Raw genomic sequence first — 20,599 nt, forward strand, 5'->3', positions numbered from 1 at the left:
CTGACAAACTTTCCCCCCAAAAAAGTCGTTCCAGCACAGGGAAAAATACCTCTCCCCGCCCTACCCCCTCCTTCACCACTGCTCCCTCCCGCCATTCACCCATTCACCACCCCCCCCCACCCCCCGCCAGCGCCTCTCCCTCCCAAAAATGCGAGCAAAAAAGTGGGAACCCCCCCGCGCGCGCAGCCGTCCCCTTCAAGCAGCGAGAGGGTGACGCTGGCAGATGCTCCACTGGGGATTTCGCCCTCGTGTGGGTGCGATCGACGCGGCGGGGATCGGACACCCGGTGCGGCGCGGGGGGGGGGCGTGAAGCCGGCTCAGGGAGATCCCTTGACGGGGTTAAAACACACGCACGCGGGGAGCTCAAACGCGTCAGTTCCCAGCGGGAGGCATCGGCCGAGGCCGGCCGAACCGCGGCGGAAGAGCTGCCGCTGCCGCAGCGCCTGAGGACGGAGCCGGAGGCACCTAGGCGACGCCAAGGCGGCGGGAGCCCCACGGCCGGCGGGCGCTGACTCCTACGGCCCCCCTCCCCGTGCTGCGGCACGCGCCCTGGCGCGAGGAGAACACTCTCACTACCACGCTGATCACGTGACCCATCCCTCAGCCCGCCCCCTTCCCACGCATGCGCACAGCGGCGCCCTGCTCAGGCCGGTGGGCAAGGCGCCGAGCACTTCCGGCCGGGCGGCGGGCGCTGCGGCTGGCACCATGTCCTGCTCGCTGCTCCCCTTCTGCCACTTCCAGGACCTGGAGGCGGCCCGCGACTTCCTGTGCCCGTACCTCCGCCAGAGCGGCGCCGCGGCTGCCAGGGAGAGCGGTGAGTGGTCCCAGCCGCTGCCCGGCTCGGCCCCGCTTCCCTAGGCCCGCCTGGGGGGACAGACCTTCCCCGTCCTCTGCGTCCCCTCGGCCAGGGGCATGTCCCTGCCCCTAGCGCCCGGGCCCCCGGGTGGGGAGTTCACCTGTGCTGGGGGGCGGGGCCCCGGCTGTAGAGGCTGTGCCTGTCCCCCGAGGAGGTGACCCCCATGTCAGTGCGCTGGGTTTTACTGAAAGGTGGGGAAGGTGTGGAGGGTTTGCCCTTCTGGGTTTTTATATATATATATAGTATAAAATTTCCCCTTTGCTTCATATTTAAACGGATGTATAACCTTACAGCTTGTCCTTCCTGTGGAAGCTGAAGGGAAAAGCACTGGGGATGAGCACAGGGAAGGAGCTGAATTGTACACGTCTACAGTGCGGCAGCAATGCGTGGCTTAGCTTCACTGCACTTACATAGCACAGTGAAATACCGAGCGTCCTCTTAAAATACCATCATCGTTTAACTGGTTTTAAACATACAGTGGAAAAGAAGAAACTGATGTTGGGAGAGGTGGTGTACTTCAAATAAAAACGTGAAGTCTGCCATTATGGCAATTAAGGTTGTTTTCTATCCTTGCAAATATTTTTTCCTCTTGAACCACTGCTAAAGAAGAGGCCAGTTGTGCTTTAGATATCAGTTTATGCCTGCCAATTTATACTCAAAGAAATAAATATAAAAATCTACTGTGATAAAGTAAACTACTGTAATTCATGGGTTAATATCACGCTGCAAATTACAGATCTTAGATTTTTCCCTGCTCCTCTCAAATTACTAAAACTTAATTTCCAGAGAGCTTTAATTTCACATTCACTTAATTTCTAATCCTGCAATTTTTTATGCATGGGTGGGCTGCTATGCCCACACAGAGGCTTCAGTCGGGTTCTTAGTGATCACAATGGCCTCTTTACCTGCAACAAATTTTAAGCTCAAAGTCTTAACATTTAGGGCCTTGTCTACACTGCTACTGTACAGCGCTGCAACTTTCTCGCTCAGAGGTGTGAAAAAACACCCCCTGAGTGCTGCAAGTTTCAGCGCTGTAAAGTGGCAGTGTAGAGGGTGCATCAGCATTGGAAGCTACTCCCCTTGTGGAAGTGGATTTTTTTTTAATAGCGCTAGGAGAGCACTCTCCCGTCGATGGTGCCCTGACTATACAACCACGTTAAAGCGCTGCCGTTACTAGTGAAGACATGCCGTTTGTTTGTCTCTTGAGGAAGAGCTCCCATTAAAGTCAATGGGAGTTTCTCACACTCAGTGCTTGGAGGATTTTGCTTAGCTTTGGGAAAATGCCTTTTTAATTTGACGTCTTAATTTGATTGGCTTCAGCTAAAAAATGTAACTTTATTACCCCATTGTACTAGGTGCTGTACAAACAACTAAAAGATGGTTCCTGCCCCAAACAGCTTACAGTCAAAGTAGAAGACGAGACAACAGATGGCTACAGACAGACATGGGGGAATACAAGGAAACAAGGAAGCAATATTGGTCAGCATGTAGGCAGTGAGATTAGTGCTGCAGGGAACTGTTTTCTTCAAGTTTTTTGTAATCATTTTGGCAAAGACAAGTTTAAAGAAGGATAATGAGGTAGCTTTGCAGATGTTTATGGGGCACTCCCCTCAAGTATGAGGGGCAGCAGGGGAGAGAGCACATAGGTGCTTGTTTAAAAAATTAACAAGTGTTTGATGGAGGCTTGCCTCATTGGCCGATTGGTGTTAGGAGTCAATATCTCACTAGTGAATAAGAAAAAGTAGGACAGGTCTTTGAGAGCAGAGACGGGTAGCTTATATCTGATGCGCTAGAGAAGGGGCTGGTGGAGGGATGTTAAGAAATGGTCAAAGTGAGAGGCTGGGAAAATGATATTTGTAGCTGCATTATGAATGGATATGCATGGGGCAAGATTGCATTTGTTAGGGCTAGAGAAAAGGACATTGCCATAATCAAGGTGATGAAATAATGGATGAGAGTTTGTGCTGTGTGAATGAATAGGAAAGATCTTATGCAGAAAGAATCTGCGAGGCTTAAATACAGCCTGCATGTGAGGGCCTAGAGAGAGGTCTGAGTAAGAGATGATGCCCGTGGGGGGTATGGACCTGAGTGACAAGGCAGGATGTTGATGTGGTCCATAGTAATTGAGAAAGGAGGTGGGGGAGAAAGTGTATGTAGGGAAGATTAAGAGCCCTGTTTTAGCCATGTTGGATCTGAGCTCATGGCTAGGAGATGTCAGAGAGAGAGACTGAGCCTTCATTTTGCACAGGAGATAGCTCTGGAGTAGAGGTATATTTGTGAATTGTCAGTGTTGAGATGGTATTTGAACTTGTATTTGCAGATGAGTTTACCCAGAGGTAAGGTGTATAGGGGTATGAAGGATAGAGCCCTGTGGAACCTCCACAGAAAGCTGGAGGGTTAGTGAGGAGCTAAATGAGCAATTAGAGAGCAGAGTCATGGAATCCAAGAAAGGACAAGATTTCAAGAAAAGGAGCATAGTTGACTGTGTTGGAGGTGGCTGAGAGGTCAAAGAGGATGAGGATGGACTACTGGTTCTGAGCTTTGGCTGTGAAGGGGTCATTAGAGACTGGTGAGAGCAGTTTCAGTGGGGTGCAAAGGATAGAAACTGGATTGAAGAGCATTTAGAATGGAATTGGAGGATAAGAATTTGAAGCAGTGATTGTAAACAATGAGTTTAGAGATGAAAAGGAGAAGAAGGATCGGGGTGGTAGTTGTAGAGATATGGATGATGAAGACTGGCGATTTTAAGATGTGAGAGATGAATTGTGAGGGACAAGAGCCAGAGGATCAGCAGATAAAGACTGTTGAGAACTGTGGCTTGGCCAGTAGCTTTTAGTTTTGCTTTTTAAAAATTTTGCTGAAAACAGTTAAGGTAAAGGTGAGAGAGATTAAAGTTTAGGAGATTTGGGGGAAAAAAGCTGGACCTTATATTTGTAACAGGAAAAACATTAATATTAAAATACAGAAATTTTGAAAAGGATGTAAAGTACACTTTGAACTGGCATCACCAAACTGAACTTTGTGCCACTATAATAATATTTTGTCACTAAACTGCTGTATGAGAATTATTACAATAAGTTTACTTCTGTGGTCTCTCAAATATCCTTTTACATAGAATAGATTTGATTACAGGAATTACATATCAGGAATATGAATTTCAAAGAGCTTTATTCAGCCAATCTTCATATCACATCACCCCTCAGCTGCTGCAGAACCTGAACTTGAAACAGTTGTCCACTTCTTTTGCCCATATAACTTGGCTTTACTCTTTGGGTTGCATTTCCTGCACCGCCATGAAAAATGTAGACACATTCCATGTCAAGGGGCAGAACTGTGTGATCCAATTGTGAAAGAGGCATTCAGGAGCTGACTGATAAGACTGACATCTCCTAATTGTCAAAGATAGGCAACATACACCTCTTTTTATTTTTCTGTCTTTAAACATTGCTTACTAATAGAGATTAGAGAAGATATTTCTCATTTTTCAAGTTTCTATTTTACACCTGACAGCACTTCATATATAATCAGTTTCCATTGGATAGTTGGTTGGTTTCTTCTTTTTGTATGGGTTTATCAATGACAGCTACAAATGGAAAAAAAATACGTCATATATAAATTTGATTGTAAAACCACAAAAATTGGCAGAAGGGATCAGTGGAGCAGTGAGAAATTATTTTTCTCAAAAAAAACCAAAACAACCAACACTGTTTAAAATTGTTATCCCTCTTCATTATGGTTGCCATCTGCTCTAGTCTTCCTCTTACTGTGGCTAATAGGCAATTTCTCCAACCATTGCCTTTGGCCAACATAATCTAGTTATAGATTAGAGTAACTTTTTTACTAGAGCAATTTGGGCAAAATCTTTCTGTATCTGGTAATGATGGACGATTAAGTAGTTGAGCTCCTTCCCATTGAGTTGTTTTCTCACTTCTCAGGGCAAGAGCATACTCTTTAGACTTGATTCTCCACTATTTTATGCCTTGTGTGATTATTTATACTTGTGCAAAGAGGGTGTAATTCCTCATTCACAATGGTTAATATAAGAATGGCCACACAGATTCAGACCAGTCGTCCATCTAGAGCAGTATCCTGTCTTTTGACAGTGGCCAGTGCCAGATGCTTCAAAGGGAGTGAATAGAACAGGGCACTTTATTGACTGATCCATCCCCTGTCTTCCAGGCCTAGCTTCTACCAGGCAGAGGTTTAGGGACAGCCAGATCATGGAGTTATGTCCTTAACCATCTTGGTTAATAGCCAGGGTCTTACCTAATTTTTTTGAACCCAGTTATACTTTGGCCTTCGAAGTGAATTCCACAGGTTGACTGTGCATGTTGTGAAGAAGTACTTCCTTATGTTTGTTTTAAATCTGCTGCCTATTAATTTCATTTGGTGATCCCTGGTTTGTGTGTTGTGGGAAGGGGTAGGTAACACTTATTTACTCCCCACCATTCATTTATAGACCTCTATGGTATCCCCTCTCAGTCATCTCTTTTCTAAGATGAACAGTCCCAATCTTCGTAATCGCTCCTCATATGGAAGCTATTCCATACTTATAATCATGTTCATTGCCTTCTCTGTACTTTTTCCAGTTCTGATATACTTGTTTTGAGACGGGCAACCAGAACTGCATTCAGTATTCAAGGAGTGGGCATATAATGGATTTATATAGTGGTGTTATGATATTTTCTGTCTTATCTATCCTTTTCCAAATGGTTCCTAACTTTCTGTTAGCATTTCTGACTGCTGCCGCACATTAAGCGTTAATTTTCCGAGAACTATCCATGGAGACTCTCCTTGAGTGGAAACAGCTCATTTAGACCCCCTCATTTTACTCATGGGTGAATTCTGTGCATGTGCAGGATTTATGTCCCCCGCAGATTTCTTTGCTTCCCTGCGGAAAAATGGCTTTCTGACAGGGAAGTGAAAGAAAGCCATGAGCAGTATGCGATCCTCCCCAGCGGTATGTTTCCAGTGCCTAGTGCAGCTGGCATAGAGGTAAATTACTGTGGGGTAGGGGGTGGGACTGAGGAAGACCTGGCTGGTGCCTCCTACCCTGTGCCGGGCTCAGCTGCTAGTTCTGGCTGGGTTGAGGAGGACGGGACTTCCTCTTCCCCTGCAAGGCATCTGGGGCTATGTCAGACCCACCACAAGATTTCTCCCCCAGCTCTAGGAAGCTCTGCAAACTCCCCATCCTATCCCCCACCCCACGCTTCTTGCATATATTGCTCCTCAGGTGCAGTGGGAGGGATCACTGTACAGGGAGCTGCTCCCCCATCCACCCAACCCCCGTGAATACAGACCCGCTCATATCCAGACCATCCCGCAGAGCCTCACCCCCCCATCCTACCAAGAAGCTCCCCCGATGAGTCTCACTTCCCCTGCACCTGGACCATCCCAATGAGTCACCTGCACCCAGATCCCTATCCTATCGAGCCCCAATCAGCTGCACCTGGATTCCTGCCCCATTCCCCCAACATCTGGACCCCCCCCACTGAGCCATGCACACCCAGACCCCCCAATGAGCTCTATCCCCCACACCCAGGACCCCACCCCTCCGAGCTCCAGCCACCTTCACCTGGAATCCCCTGCAGAGTCCAATTACCGTTGCACCCAGAACCCCTCTAGCACTCCACACCTGGATTCCCCACTGAACCGCCCACACACAGATTGCCCCAAACAGAACCCTCTCAACCCACACCTGGATCCCCCCACACGAAGCCCCTCCTCACTTGGATCCTGCCTTGCTGTGCCTGCCTGCCCACAGCTGATGCACCTGGCACAGAGGGGCAGGGTCCTGGTGTGTTTCTGGGGCAGGCCCAGTCATTGTGCTGTGTCAGGGTTGGGTGCAGTCTCACTGCTGAGTCTGTGTCCCAGTGGGGAGCTGCACAGTGATCATCCACCTCTGTGCAGCGTGGCCTGTGCTCCCGAATGCCATGCTGGAGCCTCTACATTTATTTGACAAATAAAATTTGCAGAGTTTTAAAATAGTGTGTGCAGAATTTTTAATTTTTTGTTGCAGAATGCCCTCAGGAGTATTATATGTATAGTTGGTATTGTTTTCCAATGTGCATTGCTTTGTCTTTATCAACATTGAATTTCATCCACCATTTTGTTGTTCAGTCACCCAGTTTTATGAGATCCCTTTGTAACTCTTTGCAGTCAGATTTGGACTTAACTATCTGGAGTTTGTGTCACCTGCAAATTTTGCCACCTCACTGTTTACTCTTTTTCCATATTATTTATGAATATGCTGGCCTGCCCTGGTCCCAGTACAGATCCTTGGAGGACATCACTATTTACATATCTCCATTCTGAAAACTGACTGTTTATTCCTTCTCTTTGTTTCCTGTCTTTTAATCAATTACTGATTGGTGAGAAAACTGGCCTCTTATCCCTTGACTGCTTACTTTGACAAGGTCCCAAAGGCTCTTAAGCACAGGCTTTCTGAAAGTCCATGTACACTATATCCACTGGATCCCCTTTGTTCACGTTTATTGACCACATCAGAGAATTCTAATAGATTGGCAAGGCATGATTTCCCTTTATAAAAGCCATGTTGATGCTTTCCGAACATATCATGTTCATCTATGAGTCTGATAATTCTGCCCTTTACTATCATTTCAGCCAATCTGACTGATACTGAAGTTAGGCTTACCAGCCTGTAATTGCCAGGATCACATCTGGAGTCTTTTTTTAAATTGGTGTCTTGTTAGCTATCCTCCAGCATCTGGTATAGAGCCTGATGTAAGTAAGTGGTTACAAACTACAGTTGGTAGTTCTGCAATTTCATATTTGAGTTCCTTCAGAACTCTTGGATGAATACCATCTGGTCCTGGTGACTTATTACTGTTTAATATATCAGTTTGTTCCAAAGCCTCCTTTACTGACACCTCAATCTGGGACAGTTCCTCAGATTTGTCACCTAAAAAGAATGGCTCAGGTGTTGGACTCTCCCTTGCATCCTCTGCAGTGAAGACTAATCCAAAGAATGAATTTACCTTCACCACAATTACCTTGTCTCCTTTGAGTGTTCCTTCAGGACTTCGATCGTCCGGTGACTCCACTGATTGTTTGGCAGGCTTTCTGCTTCTGATCTACTTAAATATTTTTTTTTGCTTTTAATTTTTTTTGTCTTTTGCTAGTTCTTAAAATTTGTTTTTGCCTACCTAATTATACTTTTACACTTGAATTGCCAGAGTTTATGCTTCTTTCTGTTTTCCTCAGTAGGATTTAATTTCCAATTCTTAAAGGATACCTTTTTGACTCTAACCACCTTTTTTACTCTGTTAAGCCATGTTGGCAATTTTTTAGTTCTCGTACTGTTTTTTATTTATTTATTTTTTTTTAAATTTGGAGTATACATTTAGTTTGAGCCCCTATTATGGTGGTTTTAAAATAGTTGCTATGCATCTTGCAGACATTTTACTTTTGTGATTAATTTAATTTCCATTTAACTACCTTCCTCATTTTGTGTAGTCCCCCCTTTTGGAAATTAGATGCTACTGTTGTGGATTTCTTTGGTATTTTCCACCCTACATTTAATTACATTATGGTAGCTGTTACTCAGCGGTTCACTATAACATTATGGTCTTTATCACTGAGTGGTTCAGCTATAGTGTCTTACCCTCATTTTGCAAGTCATAAATAACTGCATAAGTTGCTGTGCAGTGAAAAGTCAGGTCCATTATGATTAGAGCCTAATGTCTTGAAGATTTGTGCGTACTGTAATCTGCCATTGTTTTTCGATTGTAATAAGTTATACTTCATATTCAAGGTATTCTATTTGGTACCTGCATCTCAACAGATTTATGTATAAAAATGCTTACTGCACTATTGAGGTTGCGTTATATCACAACCAAAAAAAAATATGACTAAAAAGATGCCTGGGTAGTCCATCTAATGTTTCTTGGATTGGTTTGTGTATTCGTTGACCCTGCAGGCCAGGTTAGGATGGCATAAATGTAGATGGATAAAAGTGCCTGTGTACATAATTTTGGGGTGATTTGCACATAGGAATATAAACTGGACATGTTGGAAAGCTGTGCTTGGCTTCTACATCTTTGTCAAAGGAGAGATGTTATTACAAATGCTTCATGGAGATGGTTTATCTTTTAATTTAAAAAAATAACAAACCTTATTTGACATCACAAAATAATGTGACTTTCCACCTACTCTTGCTTCTCCAAGACTCACTCTGCATTACTTCTAAATTTCTGCCTAATGAACTGAAAGGTTAAGCTGTGGGTTACTTTGAGCAATTATTTTGAATCAGAGCCTATAGATACTGTAGTCATTGCTTGTCTCTCTCTCTCTTTAACTAATGATGCTATGATTTAGAGAAAAAGTTGAATTGATATAGATCATTCTGGGAAATGCTTTCCTCTTACTATTTCCAAAACTTTCTTGGTGTGGGGGAAAGTGGGAAAAAGCTGGCAGCTGATGGCATGATGAATAATGAAGAGGTACTGCTCCACCAGAAAATTATACAGCTTTTCATTCTTTCCTCTATTATCCCTTTTCCCCAAATGTCATCTTCTTTTTTGTTTCTTTTACTGGTAAATAAATTGCTTTGTCGCATGGTGGTCTAATTACTCACTTTTATCTTTGATCAAGTGCTAGCTTGCCTGTAAGTTTTTTTTTGACCTGTGCAATTCTCAGTGGAAAGACTTCTAGATAGCAAGTTGGAAAAACTACTGTTGTGTGTCTGCTTTCTCCTACCTCTCCCGCCCCCTGCCTGCCCTTATCTCTGGTAGCGTTATTTTTGTGCAAAATGGCAATATTTATAAAAGGGCATGAGTAAAGGGGCATAGATAAGATCTTTCTTTGCCATGCCTGAGATTCAGAGAAGTGCTCAAGCACGTATTTAAGTCAAATTCTTCTTAAAATTAAACATATACTTAAGCACTTTTAAGTCAGTGACTCTGCATGTGAAGTGAAGGTGTGATCTCTATTGCTAAACCTTCAGGACACACAAGGCCTTCAACCAAATGTGCACTCTAGATATGTACAAAAAAAAAGAGAGGCAAAATGTCCCATGAGGAGGAAGGGAATGATCCAAGGTGACAGTCATGTAGTGGTCTTTCTGAAGGCCTGAGAAAACTGCCAGCGGAGGAAGAAGTAAGAGAAAAAAAGACAGAAATAAGAGACCCAGAAACTGAGATTCTATTATTTAACCACAGAGTCCAGCGCTTACTAGCACTTTTTTATACATAGAGTACAATATATTTTAAAATTGAGACAATCTGTTAAGGTTCTCAAACTTAATTTCATTTTAGAAAAGTGAATCCTATGCAGGATCCTAGGAATATACTGTGTAATATGTATATACAAAAATGCAAAAAACAAAACAAACAAACAAAAAAACCCCACAGATTCTTAAACAGTGGTTGCAAGATAAAGAAATAATTTAGGTTGTCAACCCAAATGATGTATGAAATTATTAAAGGCATAGGAAGCTATGCATTACATTCAATGTATCCTTGTTCACTGTGAATTTTTGGGCCTATACAAGTTAATGGTATCACTTTCAGGTAAGTATTCAGGTAGCCTTATGTCCAAAAAGATGCACATCTGCAATGGAAAGAGTCTTGAACTCATCTGGATGTTTTGCTTCGTAACTAGTAGGCTGGCTATTGATATGCTGAATGATTCATGGAGCTGAGTGGCTGGTACCAATTTTGCAAAAATCTTTACTCTGATTCCCAAGTTTCAAGTATCTTTCTTTCATACATTTGAAACCTTTTCCTGTTCTCTCTTTCATCACTGTCCTTGATAACCAGCAGAAAAAAATTACTCGCTGTTATGACATTTAACATGTGAATACACCAGACCAACAATAACCTTTTGAAGCATTACGAGACAAATTCCATGCAGCAACATCATCTTGGAATCCTTTTTTCCTAAAACTTACAGCACCAGGATGTCTGCCAAGAAAGTACTATAAAATCTAGGAACACTCCTACTGTTTACTAACTTCAAATTATGGGGTACCTGTCTTGCTTTTTCTTTTACTTTTTTGTTCCTTTCCTCTCTTTACATTTATTTTTTTTGTCCCATTGTTTGCACCCTTCTGTTCTAATTCTCTTTATTTGAAATCATGCTATTTCTTGGCTCCCTCCCCTTCCACACTAGAACTGGAGTTCTATGCCTTTCCCTATGTTTATCTCTTCCCAGTTTTTCCCTCACCCATTATGGTGTAGATTGGGAAAGCCATGAGTAGCAACAGCAAATGCATTAGAATGTTCTTTGTGTGTGGGAGGACCTCATGTGAACCAATATAGTATTTTATTTGCAATAAAAAGGAATAGAAATTTAAAGCATATATTTTGCAGTATTTGTTGGCTTCTAAGCACGATGCTTTCAGGCTAAAGTTAACACTAATAATGAAACATAAATCCTATCTAGACCCTGAGCATAGTGGTATTTAATTGGTTTTGAAAACTGCTATGTATCATTTAACAATGTATGTATATTGGGAATAGCTATTTGTATTTGATTTAATCTGATAATAGCTGTGGTGGGATTATGTGTTGGCTTGATCAGAAGATAATAGCTGCAATCATTATCTCCTTTATACAACACAGTATGAATCCAGTACATTTTTCATTTATGTGCAATTGTATATTATAAACTATAGTATAATGTGATTAAAATGAGCCAGATATTGGTCAGGGTAATAAAAGAATGTGTTAAGAAATGTTATATAATTAACTGCAGAATTGAAGGATTAATATACAGCAGAATAAATGGAAGCTAAATGTATGTGTGTACGTACGTACACACACACACACACACACACACACACACACACACACACACACACACACACACATTTTTTTCCTACAAAGATTGGAACCATCTAGCTATATTTTATCTTAAAGGCTCCTTCATCTGATTGCTTCTGTTTTTATTATTATTTTGGGTAATTTTAGGAGTTACAAATAAGTGGAGGAGATTTGAGAGGGAATTTTTTTTGGTATGCATTTTGACACGACTTTGTACACTATCCAGTTCAGTTGATAACTTCCCCTCCCCCCATTTTATGTGGGTGTTTCTCTCCTCTGCTGCTGTGTGAAGCAAGTTCGATATAACGCGGTTTCACATATAATGCGGTAAAATTTTTTGGCTCCCAAGGACAGCGTTATATCGGGGTAGAGTTGTATTTTTTTATTTAGATTTTAATTTTTTTTGGCTGTTGAAGTTTCTTCGGCTTAACTTTCATAAGTTTATTTACTGCTAGTAAATTCTGTTCAGTATAGTAGTTATTTGCATTAGTTATGAAGCACTGGAGTGATGCAGAAAATAGGAAAAAGCAAATATGGTATTGGCCATAAAAAAGAGTGATTTTGGCAATTACCATCTCATAGATCTAGCATCAGTCTCTACTAAAATGTTTATGAAATCTGTAAGAACCCAGAGGATAATGTAGCCAATGATTTTAGTTTAGTATCCATTTATTGTGTGATGTTATCATTAATCAATATACCATATATTCATTGTACGTTAATTAGTTGATTTGTAGGATTATAAAAGTGTAAGATTGATCAGAATGTAGAGGAACCAAGTGGTAGACATGAGTAAGACAAGCTGAAACACAAGAAACTGTGGGCTGAGGCCTGCAAGACTTTAGCTTAGCTATTTTAGATCTTAGAGACAAGAAATGATGACGTAAGTCAATGGCCGAGAAATAACCCAAAAGATTATGGAAAAAGAGATACCAGCTGGTAATAGTGCAAAACTGTAGCTGGGAAAATTAAATTTTAAATTATAAAAGACTGTAACAACAAATATTGTCTCCACTATGTACCTTAACCACAAGATAAAGGTGGTACGCCAATGTTAGTGAGAACCTACACAGCCTATAGAATTCGGGGTCCATTGTGTTTCTAAGGGACACAGACCAATAAGAAAGAGAGAGTTGACACTTTCATGTACATACGCGGACTGTAGGTATAGACAGAACAGAATCATAGTATAAAAATGGGTTCCCAGAGCAGGAAAATTTGATCTTCTGATGGGAAACTCCAGCAGGATCCACTGTTGTATTGATGATCAATCCATGAGATAGCCAACAGACCATCTAGGAGGATGTGAGTATGGCTGTAGGTTTAATTGGTACATGGTACTTATATTTAGGAATTGTATATCCTGTGACATTTATAACTTTGTTGGTAACTTTAATAAAGCTGCTAAAATATAGATTCTTTTGTAACTGTATGTGTTATTTCACCTATTTGCCTATGGTTTCATGTGTTCTTATGGGCTCTAGGTCCAGAACAAAAAGAGAGCGCTCTGTTGAACTTGAGACCGTAGCTGCCAGAGTTGAACCCACTGGAGTATAATTAATATTAAATAGAATAAAAGGCTACACTAATGACCTACGAATACTGAACAGCAATTGCATTTTAAAGAAAAAACTATTTTTGGATGGGGGGGACTGAACTATGTAGTTTGTGGACAATGGGAATGCCATAGAGATAACAGAGGTTGAGTTCAATAAAACGTTGATACAGTACCTCATACTCTTACTTGGATATGAACATTGTCACATGGATTGAAAACAGGCTGGTAGGGTAATGACAAACCATAGTGTATGCAGTTAAGATACTATAGGGGTTTGTTTAAGGCCTGGTTTTATTTAGCATCTTTATTAATAGATTTGGATGAAAGTGTAAATCAAGTGTGTGTTAAACTTTAAGCTCATACTGTTTGGAAAATACTCTTAATCCCAGTAAGGACTGAAAAATAAGAGTCCTAAAAAAAGTGCCAAGTGTGGGCAGGAATTGAAAGAAAATGCAAGATTAGATTAATGGGAAATTTCTTTTGTGTACTACAATTTAGATCTGTCGTTAGTATTTTTCTCTCCTTTCTTTCTGAACTTTTAAACAAAACTGTATTTTATAGACACCATATCTATCCAACATGAGAATTATTCCTGTAGATCTTATGTTTGATTTTTTTATTAAGTAAATAGTTCACATTCTGAAATATAACTGACTCCATCAACATGATAGTAGGTATTAATTTCTATGAGGTTATGATATCATTGCACTAAAATATTATCAAGACAGTAATTGGCTCTTCAAATGTTCTTCTAAAATATATGCTTAAGGTGAATCCTTGTATTCTAAATTGCATCTGAAAGTAAATATTCCCTGTCAAGTTACAACCCCCTTCAAAGTAGAGGTAGAAGATTGTAGTGATGAATTAGAAAATGAAATGGTTCATGTTGCTGCTGACTAGCAGAAGGAAATGCTATTTTTACTGGTTCTGCAGCAGACTACACACTAATCTTGATGAAAAAATTCTGTCTTGCTGCCACTGAGTTAAATTAAGGGGAGGGAGTGGAGGGAATCTTTTGCTGGACCCCTATTAGCCAGAAACAGATCTGAAAGATGAGGAAACGATGGTATTGAACAGGAAAGCTCATAGCTTTCTCAAGCAGCCACAGCAGCAAAAGAGTGGAACTGATCTTGTTCTAGGGTTGCCACATACTTTGTTCATAATACTGTAGGTCTGAGTGATATGGTAGTAACAGTGTACACCCTTGTTTCCACCATTGCTAGCTGTGATAAAGCTACATGGGTAGCAGAAATATGAGTGACTTCCCTAAAATTGACATTGTAGATGAGGCCAGGGTTCTGTACAGCCGCAGTGAAAACTGACAAGACTGGTTAGCTTTCATTATGCTGCAGCTGGGAAAGCTGACAGTAGCAAAAGCACTAGAATGGTCTACATGTATGTGTGGGAAGACTTAATGAATGTGAACCAATACAGAGTTTTGTTTTGCAATAAAAATGAATATAAATTTAAAGCTTAGACTCTGCCATATTTGTTGGCATTGTTTTCCCCATCCCACACTTGCTTGTGAAATGATGATAGCAGTAGCAGGTGTGTGGGCTCATCTCTGAGTCATGTCTCCATGGATGCTCCACTTCAAGTGTGTGTGCCCCCCCTGTGCCTTTGATTGGAGATTTTTGATAGCATGTCTGTTCAGCCTCAGCCCTTCATAGTGCAGTTCTGTATTTAGGATTAGACTCTGTTCTAAAGTTCCCTATTTGCTGTGGGATACTGCTTGTGAGTCACCTAAAATGGAGCACCCTTAGGGACACCACATGAAGGAGAGATTACTCACCTTCTGCAGTAACTGGAGTTGTTCAAGATATGTGTCCCTATGGGTGCTCCCACCCTCCTCCTCCTCTGCTTCGGAGATTCCTTTGTGAGACTTTGCAGTAGAGAAGGAGCTGAGGCTGGTATGCTCGTGTGGCCCTACGTATTGGTGTGGGACATGAGGATGTGTCGGGCACATGCGCACCTGAAGTGGAGCACCCGTAAGGACACATCTTGAAGAACTCCAGTTACTCCACAAGGTGAGTAAGCTCTCCTTTTTTTCAAGCCCTGAGCAAATCATTAACGTTTGAAGGCAGACAGTCTTTTCAACTGTAGTAGGATATTCCTTAACCCCTAGTCACAGATGAGGGACCTCATGGCCCTGCCTTGACAAATTAACCTGAGGCACCATAATAGGTCACCCAGTAGATCACTTGTGCATACTGATGCAAAAGCGGCCCAATTCCCACATGAAGATTCTGGGGGCTATTCTGCTGGGAACACATTGGCCGCAATGAGGTAACTTTTCTGCAATGTGTTAGGGAAGTGGATTCCCACTCCAGAGCGCACCAGAACTGTACAGTGGCATTGTAAAGTTTTTTTTTCTAACTTTTTGTTGCTTAAATGGAATTTTGCAAACTTTTAAGTTAATGAAATGCAAATATAAATTGCATTTTGTTGAGATCTCTTCAAAAATTAGAAATTAAAATCTTGTGTGGTGTTAGTGTTTTTCTTTCCTTATCTCTTTTTTCCTTCTGTGGCACAATGGTGGTCACAGTGTCAGATGGAAAACATTTTACTCCTTTTTATTAATTTAATTTATCCATATACTGGAAAATTCTCAAACTTGATTACAAACCAAGATCAGAAACTGACCTTTGGAAAACTGTCACTTGTGAAAGAGTGCCTGAAATAACTATATAATCAGAATTGTGCTGATGCACTAAAGCTGGCTGAGTCATTTTCTTTTATAGATGGTAGAGACCTTTTGAATTCTAATAAAGGTGTTCATCTGTGGGTGTGCTTTGTAGTTTAGGCTTGTCCTGGTCTAACCTGGTAAAATGCCTTTTCAGCAAAGCTGTTGGCAAGTTTTGTCTTTTTAAAATATTTTTAGCCTAATACCAGAGTTGAAAATGCTTTTCGTTTTGCTGTTGCCATAGTGTGTTCTAACATGGTTTGGTTGGCAGGCCAGTGTGAAAACAGAGCTACAGCAATTGAGTGCAGAACATTGCCCGTTCAAACTGTTTCAGAGCCCTGCTTGACTACAGCCAAATTAAAAACTATGCCAAAACAGAGTTTAAAACTTTGTGTTAGGGCCGGTATAGACATGGCCTTTGTGTTAATGAAAGTAATGATAAAAGATCCCAGGAGAAAGAAAATCTTTTTATCACCAGAACAGAAGCAGCACAGATAGCATCAGTGTAGTTTACTACTGCTCTCTTACAATATTCTTCTTTCCTAATCTGAAGAATTCTTAGGGAGAGTGAATAGTCTTGTTGCTTTGCTGAGATTATAGCAATGGGTACTAATTTGATGATGATCCTTGTGTTGTGGATGTCTGTGTACTAAGAATTATATTTAGATGGTCTCACCTAGGCCAGTGGACAGCTTTTGGTAATTACTTCTGATTACTGCTCACCTTGTCAATATTTGAACTAATGACCTAAAAGTGCAAGTCTTCATATTCCTCCTTTACCAGTCACATGAGAGATTGCCCCTAGTTTTTGTTCGCACATGTATTAAACTGAAAGCAGGGTTTTTATTTCTATGAAGTCTTGCATTTCAGTGACACTTCAATACAGCCCAGAGTCACAAAGAACTTTGTAAATACTAATTAACTCTTACAACACAATATGATAGAAGAGAAGTATGAATGTCCCCATTCTTCAGATGCGTAAACAGAGGTAGAGAGTGACTTTCCAAGGTCACACTGAGTCAGTCACTGAGCTTGTTACTGAATTCAGGAGCCATAACTTCCAGGTCCCTGCTCTAACTACTAGATGGCCTCCTGCCAAACACTTTTCCATGAGAAACTCTAAAATTGTAGGTGGCAGTTTGTTTTTGGAGTTTCTTAAAGCTACCAATCATCCTTTGTACACCCCCTCCTCCAAACTCACACCAGGAAATTAACTTTACTCCTCCTCTGCCTTCTCTCTGATTTTCCTATTTTCTACCAGAGTAGGGGGAGGGATAGCTCAGTGGTTTGGTTTGAGCATTGGCCTGCTAAACCCAAGGTTGAGAGTTCAATCCTTGAGGCCATTTAGAGCAGGGGTCAGCAACCTTTCAGAAGTAGTGTGCCAAGGCTTCTTTATTCACTCTAATTTAAGATTTCACGTGCTAGTAATATATTTAGGGGGGAGGGATAGCTCAGTGGTTTGAGCATTGGCCTGCTAAACCCAGGGTTGTGAGTTCAATCCATGAGGGGGCCACTTAGAGATCTGGGACAAAAATCAGTACTTGGTACTGCTAGTGAAGGCAGGGGGCTGGACTCAATGACCTTTCAAGGTCCTTCCAGTTCTAGGAGATAGGTATATCTCCAATTATTATTTTATTTTTATTATAAAATGAATGACACAGTAGGTCATACCGGTGGGGGAATGGCACTATATGTGAAAGAGAGCATAGAGTTAAATACATTAAAAAATCTGAAATGAATCAAACTATCTATGGATAGAATTTCCATGCTTGAATAATAAGAATATAGCAACAGCAATATACTGACCAGGATGTTGATGGTGACTGTGAAATTTACCAGGAGATTAGAGCAGAGGTGGGCAAACTACAGCCCATAGGCCACATCTGGCCCATGGGACCCTCCTGCCTGGCCCATGAGCTCCTGACCTGGGAGGCTAGCCCCTGACCCCTCCCCCACAGCCTCAGCTCACCCCGCCACCAGCACAGTGCTTTGGGCGACGGGGCTGCAAGCTCCTGGGGCAGCGCAGCTGCAGAGCCGGGGCCTGAGCTCGTGTTCTGTGCTGCACAGTGGCGTGGCTGGTTCCAGCCAGGTGGCGTGGTTGTAGGGCCTCCAGCCACCGGTGCTCCAGGTAGCGCGGTAAAGGGGCAAGGTGCAGGGGGGGTTGGATAGAGGGCAGAGAAGTTTGAGGGGGTGGTCAGGGGATGCGGGTGTGGATAGGGGTCGGGGCGGTAAGAGGGCAGGGAACGGGGTTGAATGGGGGCAGTCAGGAAGGAGGGGGGGATTGGATAGGGCGTCGGAGGGCAGGCAGGGGCAGGGGTTCTGGAGGTGGTCAGGGGACAGGGAGAAGGGGTGGTTGGATGGAGCAAGGGTCCTTGGGTGGCAGTCAGGAATGAGAGGAGGGGTTGAATGGGGTGGTGGGGGGCAGTCAGGGTTCTGGGGGTTGGGTGGGGCAGGAGTCCCGGGGTGGGGGGGCCTCAGGGGGCAAGAAGCAGGAGGGCTTGGATAGGGGCCAGGGCCGGGTCACGCCTAGCTGTTTGGGGCAGCACAGCCTCCCCTAACCGGCCCTCCATACAATTTTGAAACCTAATGTGGCCCTCAGGCCAAAAAGTTTGCATGCCTCTGGATTAGAGAGAGAAATAGGAAACTTTATAATAATTAATTAATAAGGGATTTCAATTATCCCCGTACTGACTGGGTACATGTCACCTCAAGGTGGGATGAAGAAATGAAGTTTCTTGACACCGTAAATGGCTACTTCTTGGAGCAGCTAGTCCTGGGACCTACAGTGGGAGAGACAATTCCTGTGTTCCACATAGGACTAAATCAATGTCTGGTCCAAGAGGTGAATATAGCTAAAGCATGAGGTAACAGCAACCTAATATAATTAAATTTAACATCTTTGGAGGCGGGGGAGAGACGGGACACCAAAGAAGCCCAACTCAGTAGCATTTAACTTCAGAAAGGGGAACTACGCAAGAAAAAAGAGAGCTGGTTAAAGGGAAATTAAAAATTACAGTCACAAACGTGAAATTCCTGCAAGTTGCGTGGAAAATATTTAAAAACAGCATAATAGAGGCTCAAATTAAATGTATACCCCAAATTAAAAAACAGAGTATCAAAGAAGTGCCACCATGGCTCAACAACAACAACAACCCCCAGAGCCTTCTGTGCATACAAAACAGCTGATTATGGCAGGTGGGAGGCATGGGGCGAGAGGAGAGGCTGAGGGCTGGAGGGTGGGGAGCTGATGGGTGGCTGCTGACGTAGTACTGTGGTTCTTTGACAATGTACATTGGTAAATTCTGGCTCCTTCTCAGGTTCAGGTTGGCCACCCCTGTTCTAAGTAGTCTCCTACAGCATGCATGAATCCTTTATGTTTAACAATATATCTTACCTTATATTTACTTGGGACATTCTGGTTACCTTCTCCAGACCTGAGGAAGAGCTCCGTGTAGCTCGAAAACTTGTCCTTTCCACCAACAGAAGTGGGTCCAATAAAAGATATTACCACTTGTCATTTTTGTTAGCTTCAGATTGCTTTACAGACGTTAGCAAATTAATCTTCACAATACGTTGGTGGTATTCCTCATAAGGAACATGTGGAAACTGAGAAGAAATGAAGTTGTGTATTATTTGTATTGCCATAGCACCAAGAGGCCCCATTGAGGGACTGATTTCCCTATTGTGCTAGGCACTATACCAGGTTGAGTTACTTGCTCAGAATTATAGGTGGAGTGAGTCTGAACTGGGATTTAGATTCTGATGTTCTCTGCTCCCAATCCTGTGCTTAACCACATCTATGTCTTGTATTTAGAAATAATACTTATGAAGTATTAAAAATCAAGATAAATACCACTTTCATGAAAAATACAGCATGCTGCATCTTACATTTCAAGATGCATGTGTTGATTGCCTTTATTCTTAGCTGTACCAAGCAGTTATAGGTCTGATATTAACTGTGATGCATAGGGGGGAAAACAACCTTCATAATTCATTAGTTCCTTGTCTGTGCTGTAGTTTCATGATTTTTAATCTTTTTGTTTGAAGTAGATAAATCACCAAACTGGGAAGATGATGGCTGGGGAGCCTGGGATGAAGCAGAAACACAAGAACCTGTAAGTCTATATGTATCCACTTTTATCACAAAGACTTGTCTTCTCTCAAAGAATCTTTTCTGTTGGTTTAATTTGTTGAGTAGCTTTCATGTGGCCAAGACTGCACTCTACTAGTGACACTGTAAATGCTGCTATTTGTGTGTCCATAATTTTCTGCGAAGAAAAACCAGAGACCAAGTCTCAGAGCCTGGGTCAGTTGACCTTCCCACTCACTGAGTTTCAGAGCCTGGTCTCCAGCTCAAGCACGAATGTCTACACTGCTATTTTTCACCCCACAGCCCAAACACCACGAGCAGTCAGTTGACCAACCCCTCTGTCATGCAGCTGTGGACAGGGAGCGGCACTATCTAGGGGCAAAAGAGAGAGAGAATACTTTCCAGAGGATGTGTGTGTTTTTCTAAAGAGAGAGGGAAGGAAAACAGAAAACAGCCCCCAACCCTAAAATTATAATTTTCTTCTTCTGTTGTCCAGGGCTTGAATTTGAAAAATTTTATAGGGTTAAAAATAGCCTTAACCATACTAATTGTCTTTGGCTTTCTGTACAAAAGGTTTATTTTACACATGATAAGCTTTCCCTGTCATTCTTTGTTCTAAGAGGAAGAA

At 42.2% G+C, this 20,599-nt stretch overlaps 1 protein-coding gene across 5 annotated transcripts; it reads left to right on the forward strand.

Annotated features, from left to right (window-relative positions):
* Window positions 1-580: 580 nt before the first annotated feature.
* Window positions 581-20,001, forward strand: LOC115649007 (rab3 GTPase-activating protein non-catalytic subunit-like). Of its 5 annotated transcripts, none has more exons than XR_003999713.1 (3): window positions 581-814; window positions 18,594-18,745; window positions 19,929-19,995. XR_003999713.1 is itself a non-coding variant. In XM_030557475.1 (3 exons), the coding sequence occupies exons 1-3, from the start codon at window positions 706-708 to the stop codon at window positions 19,933-19,935; spliced, it is 240 nt and encodes a 79-aa protein (XP_030413335.1). In that variant the 5' UTR covers window positions 581-705; the 3' UTR covers window positions 19,936-19,995. The 5 variants fall into 5 exon arrangements, 1 of the variants encoding a protein (XP_030413335.1); XR_003999712.1 differs by having other exon boundaries at window positions 19,932-19,995; XM_030557475.1 differs by lacking the exon at window positions 18,594-18,745 and adding an exon at window positions 2,212-2,335.
* Window positions 20,002-20,599: the final 598 nt, after the last annotated feature.

This window comes from Gopherus evgoodei, chromosome 3 (genome assembly GCF_007399415.2).
Source record: "Gopherus evgoodei ecotype Sinaloan lineage chromosome 3, rGopEvg1_v1.p, whole genome shotgun sequence".
NCBI lineage: Eukaryota > Metazoa > Chordata > Testudines > Testudinidae > Gopherus > Gopherus evgoodei.